The sequence below is a fragment of the Centroberyx gerrardi genome, chromosome 1, assembly GCF_048128805.1.
Source record: "Centroberyx gerrardi isolate f3 chromosome 1, fCenGer3.hap1.cur.20231027, whole genome shotgun sequence".
Classification (NCBI taxonomy): domain Eukaryota; kingdom Metazoa; phylum Chordata; class Actinopteri; order Beryciformes; family Berycidae; genus Centroberyx; species Centroberyx gerrardi.
Genome location: NC_135997.1, coordinates 27,914,608 through 27,928,012, shown reverse-complemented (window position 1 = coordinate 27,928,012; position 13,405 = coordinate 27,914,608). Strand labels below are relative to the sequence as shown.

Below are 13,405 nucleotides of genomic sequence, written 5' to 3'. Positions count from 1 at the left end.
AAAAACATAAAGTACAGATAAGAAATATAGAAAGAAAAAAGAAAGATAGAAATATTTACTGGACACTATTATCAACAATGAGCAGGTAGGAGTCGAGAGTCTTGCTTAAGGACACATGACTGTTGTGGGGATTGAACTTGTGAACTTTTCATTACAGGACGGTCCCACTAACCACCAGGCCACCTTACCAAACAACATAACAAGAGAAATTAGATATACTACTTTGCTCCACAAGAGGATGATGTAGAGATTTTCTGTCATAAATTTTTTATAGAGAGCCTGTTGACAGATTCCTACCTGGGCGCTATCAAACTTCACTATCTGGAAAAATAGTTTTCTACAAATGGAGCCATATCTATTTAATAAAAGGAAGTAAAAGTTATTTCTGAAGGATATACTTTAGCTTTTACTGTTCGCAATTTAGCTGCGACTTTTCACACCAACTCTCATAATCCTGTTCTCTTATGCAAATTAAATTCACGTGACATCATATGATGCTACAACATTAGTTTGCATGGACTGCTGCAATATAGTGATAGGCTATGGCAATAAATCTTTGAATGGTCATATGACAACACATAGCCTATTCTGGCATTTAGATCTATGTTTTTAGATCCATTAGATACTTTTAGATCTATGTAATATGTAACCTTATAAGCTGTATGCTAACGTTAACTAGCTAAAAACAAGCTAAGGCTTGATTTTACTGGGTCTATTTTTGTCTATCTTCGTGCTTGGTCTTTATTATGGTGTGTAGCCTATTTTATTCTCATTCATATTTTTATTCTTTTTTTATTTTTTTTTTAATTTCAGATTTACATCTTTTTCATTCTTGTAAAGCACTTTGCAGCTCTGTAAGTGCTCTGTAAATAATGTTTTTATATTATGATTATTATGATTATTATGAGGTGTATACGTCATCTCCACGAATGCGCAGTGGGACTGTACAAACTCGGCTTGTTTAAAGTGTGTTCTTTAAAGGCAGGAATGTAAATCCAGTGGGGATTAGTGAGAAGACACTGGGCTGTAAACCCTCCAGTAGCTCTCCAAGGGGTCTGCTTCAGTGCGTAAAAGTTGGGAGTTGGGACGCGGCTCCGGACGCACCGCGCAGCATTTATTATCCCACAGGCTCCCATGTGCTTCACCTCTGTGGGAGATTTGACTATGAGTTCTGATCATTTTATACCAGAACACGTGCGGGTCGCTGACAGATGAAAACAGATCAGTTTTGCTGAAGTTTCGGCGTTTTCCTTGAACAGATCATCTGTCCCGGAGCGCAAAGGGGACATGGGTCAACTTTATGGTGCGACACTTTTACCATTTGGCGCTATCTGTGTTGTTTTCTTATGGGAGTCTGGTGCCAGCTCTATCAGAACGACGGTTGGAGTGGACACCTCTGGGTAAGTCTCAGAGATTAAACTAATGAGAAAATATATCTTGATTGTTTCTGAATGAGCAGCTTGGTGTGCTGATGAAGCCATGTCAACTTCATCCTCCACTTCATCCATAAAATGCGTTTAACCAGTGATGCAGGTTAGTGTTAAATAAAAAGGAGAGGAAACTATGACCTCCAGTCAGTGACCATCATCACAAAAATCAATTATACTTTAAAAAAGCATTAATTTATGATTTTTCCTCTTAAAAGACCCCATATTTTCATATAAGCTAACTTACATCAGTTGCTACTTACAATGATGATACTATGAATTTTGGTTGTAAAGACTTACATCAGACTAAAAAGGTAGTTAAACTCTATTTTACAAATAAAAAGTACTAGAAGTGAGTTTAGTCTAGTTTAGCCTCCACTGCATCCCTGCTTTAACAGACAGGTCCGTTCTTTACAGATACTGCCAAGTTTGTTTCAGCATCGAATCTCAATTCACTTATTTAATTGTAAGATAGACGCACACTGCCAAAGCTATATTCATGTTTAGACTATTTGTATTGTTTTTTGTGCTTTAAGGCATAAGGCTGTGAGCAGGCTGTTGGAGAGGAAACCCCCAGATGAACCACTGTGCGCCTAATCTAATGTGATTTTCGAGGAAATACAAATGGCAAAGGGAAACTCCAAATGGTTGGAATCGGTCGCGGTGCGGAGAGCCAAATGTTATTTGTGCTCAGACATAACATGACAGATGTTATTAAGGTGCTGTGAGAGAGCCGGTCAGGGGGTGAGCAGAGGATGCAAGGAGCACATGCACTCAATAATGTGAGCAGGGAAATAAACCACTGAGACACAACCCTACAGAGACTGCTGAGCAGTGAGACTCAGCTCAGAATCCCATGCCACTAATATGACTTTAAAACATTTCTCCATTGTTTGAATCTATTTGGATCGTTAACTTCTTTTCTGCTTAGTCTTTAAAATTGGCATGAAAGTGCCAGGAACCATAACACCTTCACATTTATTATGTTTTCATGGTTTACTTTAAATTCATCAGATTCTGTTATAAGGGGATGAAAATTTCCACTGCTGTGATTGATGGCCATTCTGGCTACATAAACATATATAGGAGCTGAGTTATTGTCTTAAGGAACCTGTATATGGTTGGGTTGGCACAAAGGTTAATCTTGACTGTGCATATAATATTGGACTGTTTCCCTGGCTGTGAAATTTACATCAGTAAAAGCAGACTAGTGGGGTTTGTGTATTTCTTTTTCGTTTGGTTTATGCCGACTGCACCCATTCTTGACAATCAAAAGACACATTTAAGATTACTTTCATGGCATTTCTTGCTATGTTAGATAATGTACAGGGAAGAAAGACAGATTTGAGACCATAACATCCCAAGCAGGCATTTAGTGGAGAGTAAACCCACTCATTTTACACACCTTTTTATTTACCCACCTCTTTAGGAAGACTTACATTTCTGAGGTAAATTCAAGCAAAGCCTTAAATTTCCATCACTACTTCCTTGTTCTGACAGCCATTCTACTGTAGTTTGTTTCTAACACATCAGTGGCACTTTGGGAATACACCTTCAGACCTTGTAGTCAGCTCCATCTGTCAATCAAACCTACCGCCAGCTACCTACTTAGTAGGGAGACCGCTCTTCAACTGGAGGACCTGGGTTCAAACCTCCATCTCCCCTGCTGAAGTGTCCTTGAGCAAGACACCGAATCTCTACCAGCTGCAGGCTGCTGCTCTGTAGCTGAGCCTGACCTCTGACCTCTCTGTTGAGGGGGGCAAGAGGAAAGAGTATTTTCCTACAGGATCAATAAAGTATCACAATGTCATTTATTATTAAACCTGCGACAAGCCATACAATCCGGTTATACAATACTTACAACTAGAGGAAAGGAGCAGTGGAAGCTAAAGCTGAAATTGGCTTGTGACTGGAAGGTCACTGGTTCAGATTTCTGGACCAGCTGGGAAAATATGGGCAGGTGAAGTGATGAGTAACACTCTCCCTTCCCTCAACAACTACTACTGTCAAGTTGCCCTTGAGCAAGGCATTTCACCCCCCAGTTGCTCCAGTGAAGCTGCTCAGTGGAAGGCTGTGGTTGTACTGGGCAGCTCCCAGTGTGACTGTTTGTTACTATTACGGCCCTGCTCCACTACAGCCATCGGGCGTCAGGCATTGCCATCAGCCATCAGCCATCGAAGAAATGACTTCTTTACCAGCACTGAAAGATGCTCCACTGCTTGCGTTGCGTTCGCATTGCGTTGCGTCCGATGGCTGCGTCCAAGCTACAAAATCGCCGAGGTTCAGTTCTCGATGGCTGACGCACGCGTTCTCCCTCATTGAAATAAAGTTGAATTGATTGTTTTCTGGTGAATCCATTCAAAAGTCAACGCGCTCTGTGGAGCAGGGAGAACGTCACGTTGGCGCAACACTGATGGCAACGCGACGCGACGCTGGTAGTGGAGCTAACGTGGCGTAGCACTGCTTCTTCCGTGGCTAAATACAACTTAAAACAAAACTCTTTAAATCATCTCTGTCCTTGTTTTTCTGCCTTGTCTCTCGTCCTTTTGCAGGACGGATTGTCCAGAGAACAAGATCCTGACAGTGGAGTATGCCTGTGTCCGAGCTGGGGGGAAGAACAGCACTTGTTTCAGGTAAGACACACGGCTGTCCCTCCACAACAGCGCCTCCTAAACCAGTATGGGTTTGGACCAAAGTGAATGACTGAGGTTTCTACTGGATCCCATGTGGTGCCACGCTGGTATTTTTTAATGGGTCGTAGAGTGAAACTAAATCTGAAAAGTTACATTATACATTTATGATGTTTAGCTGGCTCTCTTATCCAGAGCAGTGTCTTTCTCTGTCTTTCTGATGAGATGACTGAACTTGAAACCTTTTTAGGTAATGGAATGGTCTCTGTGTCCAAAACTCTATATTTCCCTTTTGGAAACTCAATATATCCATTTAGGGGAAAAAAAATAATTTCCTGAAGATCATCATTCAATATCTTGAAAACATTGAGGATCTAGACGATAAAAGTGTCATCATTTGTCAACCAACAACAATTATCCTTTAAGAAGTAACATAATTCTTTGTGCTTTGAATCTTTTTTAAGATTAGATATCACTCTTTTTCAAAAGGTGGATTTCTTATTTTGGACCCAAAGTACAACCAACTTCTCTTGACCTGCTTGGACCCTTTGATCACTAAACCGTCGTCAAACTTTGCCAAACATGGATTTAAGTTGCGATCATTCAAAAACATTATCTTGTTCAGTCATCTTGTAAGAGTAAATGTCACTTTTTTCAAATGGTGCATATCTCACTTTGGAACAAAACCTATTTTCCTTTGTACTGCAATTTCCATCTGCGCTGAAATGAATTCCTCCGGCCTGGCTCTGTGACAATAGAAGGGAACTTAAACTTGAACTTTCTCAGTTTGGGTTCTGGGCTAAAAACAGATTAAGAAGTCTTCCCCCGCAGGGAGCAGTAGGTCTGCACCATAACCTTAAAAGTAGAAGTGGTCTGACTCAAAAGAAAGGATGCGTTTAGTCATTTTTATTGCATTATATTCATTCACAGGAAGACAGGAACAGCAAACTCTGACCCTCCACTCTACTACATTGTACATTCTAGTCATTTAGCTGATGCACTTATCCAGAACCACTTACAGTGAGTCAAGTAAGCTTCAGTTTCTAGATCAGCAACATTACAAGCAGCCAATAATGAGTACAAGGGTCAGAGCCACAGCACTCTGAAAATTTTGTGTTAACCCTAGAATGATCATGTAAGAGAGAAGTATCCTACTAGGCAAAGGAAATCAAAGAAACAAGAACTAAGAAAAGAGGTAGAAAACAGGTCAGATCCTCTGGAATGGGAGAGGGGGATGTGGGCCAGGGTGGGAGAGGGAGATGTGGAGTATTTCTTGAAGAGATGAGTTTTCTTGCTAACTTTACTTTTGCTCTCGTCTCTTTCTCTGTGTGCATGTTACACTTAGTCTGTGTGAAGGAAAATGCTCTTTATCTTTGATGCCATCATATTGTATGAGCATAAGTTAAAAGAAGCAAATGAAAGATATATCTGTAGCATTCATACTCTGGGCAGTGGTAGACATGAAGAAGGAGAAAATCAATGTAAACCGCTCATTCTGACATCTTGATAACTTTCTTCTAAATCCCAACTTTGGCTTGGATTTGCTCGTTGGCGTAAGAAGAGCCTTTTATAAATGAGGCACCGGGTCTGGTTCGAGGCCAGAGGATCTGATCTGTTTACTGTCAAGGTTAGAGCAGCAACAGGCTGTGTCTCGTTTGATTCCTGGCTCTGCATGAGATGTGTGGAGCTGGAGGAGGAGGTGGAGGGGCTGAGGTCGTCTTTTCCTCGCCGTGTTTCTCAAGGTAGTTCAGTACTTCACAGACCTGGATCAAATAGTATTTGCAAATACTTTTAACGCTGCAAAATATGCCTGTCTGAACAAGTAATTTAGTGTCATATTCCGTTTTGAAATGCAATTTTTCCTAAACCAATTCTGCCAATGGGGTGAGTGAGATAATTCCGCTTGTTTCCAATGCAGTTTCACCAATTTGATGAAAGCGGCATTATCTTGGAACGAGGCAGAATGAGGCAGATCACTCCACTAGTACCAAGAAAAAACCCGTGATTTAAAAACAAATCTTGAAAACTGTTGATCAGCATTGCAAAAATGTGAAACTACCCCATTGATACATTTTTTCACTTGTTTGAACAAAAATAAGGTTTTGAGACTCAGTAGATTAAATGACTTGAGCTGGATTTTGAAATGTATTGCAGTGTATGGTTTGTTTTAGCCCTTCATAGGATGCCAGATGTGTGGTCTCGTACCACTTAGGACAATAGTGCGAGAGTTTAGAGAAGTATTGAAATAAATTCAATATACTTAGAACACTTTGACTGTCAACTTCTGTGACTGGTACTACTGACCTATAATAACTATTTGACCCAGGTCTGGTTCGGTGTATGAACTGCCTCAGGCTGCTAATGCTTGTTTCAGTGAGGGCCGTGTATGAGAATAGCTGCTCAGTCTAACAGTCCAGTCATCGCTCTGCCGAGTCCTGGCAGGCTGTACGTTTTCCCATCACTCCTGGTTCTTTTTCTCTTATTTCTTTACCTGGCACCTCTCTCCCATATTCAAATAATCTGGGGAAAAACTTTACAGAGTTTTGTTCCAAGATGATATATTTAACATTTGCAAAAAAGTGACACCTACCCATAGAAAGTGGTTGCTAGCAAAACAGTAAAGCAAATTATGGTACTTATGGTACTTAAATTATAGCAGCAGTTAACGTAAGTCGTTATTTGACACAGTGATAACACTTTTATGAACCGTATCCTCTACGTTTTAGAGATATTGAATGATGAATTTCTTTTTTTCCCCCAAATGAATACATAGCATTTAGTTAATGAACTCTTCATTTGTTGCAGCTGTTGTCAAGGTGCTGTGACTCTCACCCTTGCACTCTTTGCAATTTGTTGCCTATAATGTTCTCTTAATCTAACCTTCTTCTGCAGCTACACTCACTGTTAGTTGCCCTGGATAAGAGTGTTAGCTAAATGCCTAAAATGCAAACGTAATGTCTGTGTCTCAGAGGGCTTTGCGGTGTTGGGCAGAAATAAACCCATGCTGCTCTCTCCATCAAAACAAAGACCCAGCCAGCCGCAGGTCTCCTCCCCCTCGGCAGCGATTTTCACAGCAGTGAGGGTGAAGCAGCCCAATTTCTACATTTCTATTGTTCTGCCCACTCTCTTGTTCTTGCTCTGGCTTTGCTGGAGGTCAAGTTTGAACTGTGCCAAGCCAAACATATATGCTTTGTACCCAGATTCTTTCTGAGTGATGTGCGTGTGAGTGTGTGTGTTTATGCATGAGTCTGTTTCAGAGTTGTCTCTGGGTCTGGCAGATACAGCAGGTTTGTGATGATCAGAGTTAATGTACTGCTTCTCTCAGAGTTCTACCTCTTTAAGCACTCTCAGCTGTGGAGTCCGACTCCGAGAGGCTCGATGGGCTCGATAAACCAATAAACCGTGCTTTCTCTAGATTGGCATATTGTTCTGGTTTAAATACACTGAATGGCTCATTGCTCCGGTAGACGACACACATAAACAGCACGCTATGGTGTTTGAGTTTGGGCACAACACTAGAGCATATAGCAATTTTACAGCACTGCTCTCTAACTCAAATAATGCGGGGGCAGATGATGAATGTTATGGGGACATGATTAAATAGCATTCTGACAGACAAAGTTATATTGTTGAGCTTTTGTCTTCAATGTTACTGTAATTTGTATTGCTTCCATGCTGTATCTTATTACAATGACCCAATTTTCCCAACGGGATCATTACAGTTTTATATTTCATCTTATCCTAAAAGTTAGTTCAGCAGCGATCATCTACTGCATGTTTCATCTCTCGGAGGGATGGCAGGCTGTTATGGAGGATGCCTCCTAGTCAAAGAGTTGCATGTTCCATCCCAGCTGCTGACAGAGTCTGTTATTACTGATGTGCCCCTGAGCAAGGGCATCTAACCCTCATGTGTACAGTATGTGTACCAGCCTACCCCAACGATGGGTACTGGAAACCGGCTAACATTGGCAAAAAATACTGCGATACAACGTGTAGGGTACATGCTTAGGTTAGTTTATTTGCACAGTGAGAAAATACAGCGATAAAAACCACAGAAAGCAGAGAAATAAACTGCTAATTTGTGCTGGCAGGAATACAAAAAAAAAACAAGCCAAACACTTCAACAACACCCAATAAACACTTCGTCGGTTTCAATGTCTGTACACACCTCACTGTTCATCCAAACTGTTGCTGCCCAAACAGACACACACACACACACACACACTCTTCCCATCTTCCCATTTCTTGTTCTCTCTTTCTTGCTCTCTTTCTCTTCCACGCACACGTGCCTGTAACAATACTATCGTGCAGAGTGTGTGGTCAGATGACAGTGCTACGACGCAGGCTGTACGCAAGAGAGGAGAAAAACAGGGCGAGTGAAAACGAATGCTTACCGTAAGAGTTTCTTCACTTTGCCTCCAGGAATATCTGGAGGCTTAGTCATACAGGCTCTGCTCGTTCTGGCCCAATTTGCATCTCTGAAGTTCTTCTCTGCTGGGGTCTCTGATATGATTACTATGCTGGCGCCTTTCAGACATTTTTGCCTTTCAAATTCGCTATTCATCTCTCTTGTCGTCTGAGGACTGCCGCGGAGGTACTCTGAACTGACATGAACTCTCTGTCTCTCTCCACACACACACACACACACACACACACACACACACACTATTACACTAGACATGAGGACCATCCATTAGATGACAGGTACTCCCTAACAGCAAGCTTGTAAATACATTAATTCCCTAACTCCTAACCTTCACTGCTACATATTGACTCTAACCCTAAAGTGGCCCCTTGAACAAGTGAGGATCTGCCAAATGTGCTCACTTTGGAGGAGCTTACTCACCTTTTAATTGTTGTCTGGACATTTGTCTCTCATGAGGACAGAAATACAGGAACATACACACTCTTGCTTCTTAGATGCTTCATGTATTACCCAACACTCTACATATAAACCCAGTTTATGACTTTTTTGACAAACACATAACGCACGTTTTAATAATGTGAGTTTCAGTTTTAGTCAACCTCAAATTTCAACCGCAACCACTTCCTGTCTTGACTCATTATACGAGCCATGCAGGGTTTGCTGTAGCCAATCATACGCCTCTGTGAACATGTGTGGCAAGCGAGTGCATGTTGGTCAGGAGGCAGAAAGGCCCCCTTTACACCTGGCATGTACATGTGTCTCACATCCAGATTGTGTCCATCTGGATTACACATTGACATTTGATTTATAGGTTTTGTCACACATGTCACTTCTTCCCGTAATATTTACATCCTTTAAAACTGACAATTAATACAAGGTCTTGCTTGTTCCCTATCCTTTCCTGAAAACCATTTTTTTGTAAAGAACGTTTTGCCTGTGCTTCCTTGTTGGATCTGCGTGTGAAAGTTAATTTCCGTTAACATGTGCATTGGAAACTCATTGCATTTACGCTTTGTTATTAATTTGGCCAAATGCATGTCTGACCACGTCTGGAGGTGATATTGATGATTAGATCTGCAATGCATCTTGGGTGCATTTACACCTGGATTTTATGCGATTTGCGCTATCCAAATAGGATCCGATCATCCACGTCAGAAACAACATGGGCATCTGAATCTTGTTAACCCTTTATGCATACTCTCTGTTTTGTCAGTGGGTAGGAGAGCTAGACGCATAAAGCCCTGACTCTGAAAAGACCACATGCGCCTCAGGACTGGACTTTGTTGGTTTCAGTCAATGAACTGCAGAATTGGACATTGTTGGTTTGAGTTAGTGAGTTGAAGTCTTTGCTGGTTTGAGTTAGTGGGCTGCAGCATTGGACTTTGTTTGGTGGTATTTGCATGCAATCGCTGTTCCTTCCCAAAATAGGCGATTAAAGATTGTTTGTTGATTCCTATCCACCGATTTTTCCCTCTGTTCAAGTGAGACGCACTGTATTAGCTTATTATACGAGCCATGCCAGCCACTCTGTGACCAATCATACTCTGTCGATGAGACACAGGCCTGTCACGAAATGTCTGGAGAGTGAATAACAGTTGGTAATGAGGGGCACCATGTTGGAGGAGTGACAACAAAAGGTGTGTGTATATGTGTGTGACTCTTCCTCCCTGATCCTTTTACCTGTTTTATAGCATGATCTGAACACCCTGCCTATAGAAGTTCAGAATTTTTGTAACTTGTATTCTATTCTCTATTCCTTCACCCCCCCCCCCCCCCCCCCCCCCCCCCCCCCCCCCCGGGCCCCTCCCCTGTGTGTCAACCAGCAGCGTTTAAAGTGTTCATTACTGGGAGTGACTCAGCTCCAGGCCTGGACTCCATCTCCATCTCGACTCTACGGCTTCTTTCTTTTCAGTCGGACTCGGCCTCTCTGTTGGGCTCTGAAGAGACAGAAGCCAGGCCTGCGTCTAGTAGCCCGAGCGTTCACGTCGGGGTTGAGGTCAGGTCAAGTTTAATATACGGTCGAATTCATACATTCAACGTGTTGTTTTGAAGCGCACATGATTACAGAACTGTGGCAGTCGTTAGAGCTTTGTGCTAACCAGCTAGCGTTAGCGAGGTTAGCGGTGAGAAACGGATCTTGTCTTTTGAGACTTTTTCACAGTCACAGATGTTTTACTATTGTTTTAAGATTATTTCCAGTTTAGAGAGTTTAAATTTAGTTTTCAATCTCTATCATGATCATATTTGATCATGATAGAGACAAAGGAATACTTGTGACTTACCCAGCCCTGGCCAAAGGTTTTCCCCAACTCTCCTGCCTCTTATTTCTCTTAGGCTTAATCACACATGAACACTCTAGGGATGCAGGAATATTTGCTCCATCTGTTGTCTTTGTACCCTTACTGTTGGGCAATTTTGGGAATAACCAGCCCTCCTGAAAAATGAATAAGCTGTGTCTTTCTTCAGCAGTCACAATTAACATTTTTTTTGGCCGCACAGCCTTCATCAGCATCACACAAGTATCACAGAAACATTGTAGGGGTTATTCATAAAACTGGCAGGGTTAGTAGGCCCATGAAGTAATGGGCTGACACCATCATGGTAGAGTGTTTTCTTAGTCATGATGAACATAAATTACCGGGTAAGTTTGACTGTTTGTGTTTTTGCAGGACCACCACCACCTTTTGATCATGTGCATGTGCCATAAGCAGCTCATAAAAGCAAAAATACCACCTGCTTTCGTCAGATGGTGTATTTTTAAAAGTCGGTCTGTCGGTGCGAAAATTTTCAAAAACCCCACTGCACATATAGAGCTGCGGGATACAGAGATACAATACCTCGAAGTTTCTCAGGCAGCCACACTGGTGCTTTATCTCACTTGAAAGAACAGCGGAGCTTTATGTGGGGGTGCTGGGTTGTAATCCCGGGGTTTGGCAAATGATTTAAACAGAGTTTGCCTCTTGAACCCAGCTGAACCCCATACTGAATGTTTACATTATGGCCAATTCAAGCATTTTCCCAGTAAGATCTAAGAAAAAAGTTACGCCCTACACCAAAATGAATCTTTATAGTTTGATAACAGTGATTGATGTTGTACACGGTCAAGAAGAGGCCTAAATAACAGATCAACATCCTTATTAGTGACTGTAGGCTGACTTTAGGCGGCCCCAATCAGGTAACCTGCACCAGTCTGGTCATAGTTTATCACCAGTTACATGTTTGCTGAGTTGAGCACCACCGGCCTCTTTTTGTGTCTCTGCTCAAACGATACCTAACTCCACCTCCTGGGACAGTGGTTGTCCTGGGACGGGGTAGGATGAGGCCACATGGGAGCATCTCAGGTGTCATGGTCCCTCTGAGAGAGGAGGATGTGTAGAGTTTCAGCAGTTAAACCTCTGAAATAACACTGAGCTGGGAGATGCAGAGTCTGGGGCTTGCAGGGTGAATGACACCCCGACTTCAAAACTCTCATAGACGGACTGACTGACTGTCTGACTAACTTACTTGCTGACTGACTAGCTGACTGCCCTGCTGTATAAAGTGTTAGCGTATGTGATGTGTGTGTGTGGTATGGGAACAGGCAGGGGAGTCCCTCGCCAGCGCTGAAGAGGATGTTTTATGTAGTGATTAAGTAAGAGCATATGGAATGTGTGTGTGTGTGTGTGTGTGTGTAGCACTATCCCAGAGGACTTAAGCTCCCTCTCATCCCCTTTCCTTTATTTGTTTCCTTATGGATTTACTGCATTAGCCTTGGCTCTCACCTCACCTCTGGACCCTCCACGGTATACACTCACACACACACACACACACACACACACACACACACACACACACACACACACACACTGTTATACACACACACATTCTTATTGTAACCCCACTGTTAGTGCCACACTCTATGCACTGACCAACACAATGTAAAAAAGGTTGAGACAGATAAGTAGATAAGCAGACAGGTAGATATCAGTCATATATTAGTCCCTTCGTTGTCAGCAGTGCAATATGGAGTGGCTGCAGGAGAATAAATTATATATTTTGAGGCCACAATTTACCACATTGAGGGAACGAGATGGTTCAGTATTGAGTGAACACGAGACAGACCTCGTTCCCCCATTTTGATTAAGTTGAGCGCACAAGATACATATCGTTCCCTTGTTTTGGTTAATTCCTGCTCTCACTTTCATTATTTTGTGTGTACAGCCTCATATTTGGGGGAACAAATGAATTAATGCTGCGTGTTTGGAAGAAAGCTTGGTACTCTGTACTTGGTACTATGTTGAGTTTGCGAAGTTTAGCTTCCATTCAGCTTTCATCAATTCACTTATATGTTGGAGTGACTTTTTGTATACAATTTGCTATCCCATAAACCAGCGCTCAGAGTTATCGTTTTGTCACTTCCAGCTATTTTGATGCTCCGTTAACAATGCAGAGTTTGGAAAAACCCAAAGTATCCGTCATCCGTTGGCCAGAGGAGCCGACAGCCACTGGGGTGCTAATCTGTAACTGTCCATCAAAACCACTGGAATGAATGACTTCTGGTCTCTGTCAAACCAGCGGAGCATGAAGTTGTGATTGCAGCATGTGTGCCTGCAATTTAATAAAATGTGCGTATTTGCTTTTTTAAAACTTGTGCTCAATTTAGCTTTTTCAGCAAGTTTCAAACTGATATCACCCACTTGCCATGGTTAGTTGAATTCACTTGATTGCCTTGATTAATTAAACTAGCCTGATATTTTGTTGAATAAAGTTATATTTAGTTGATTTAGGCTTTTGATGAGGTAGAATGGATAGAGATTCATTAATCCCAGCAGGCCCTGATCAGTTATCATTTTCTGCTAACAACACTGTGATGCACGACGTTATTGTTAGCGAGAAACTATTGGCAAGGACACTGAGAGCTAATGGGCTCCATCAATATATCA

At 42.0% G+C, this 13,405-nt stretch overlaps 1 protein-coding gene across 1 annotated transcript in view; it reads left to right on the top strand.

The window, feature by feature from the left end:
* Positions 1 to 1,142: 1,142 nt before the first annotated feature.
* LOC139910150 (collagen and calcium-binding EGF domain-containing protein 1-like) overlaps positions 1,143 to 13,405 on the top strand; it is a 33,822-nt gene continuing 21,559 nt past the window's right edge. Inside the window, exons 1-2 of the mRNA XM_071897371.2 lie at positions 1,143 to 1,400; positions 3,980 to 4,060. Coding sequence (XP_071753472.1) covers positions 1,288 to 1,400; positions 3,980 to 4,060 — 194 coding nt within the window. The 5' untranslated portion in view covers positions 1,143 to 1,287. The remainder of the gene's footprint in view (positions 1,401 to 3,979; positions 4,061 to 13,405) is intronic.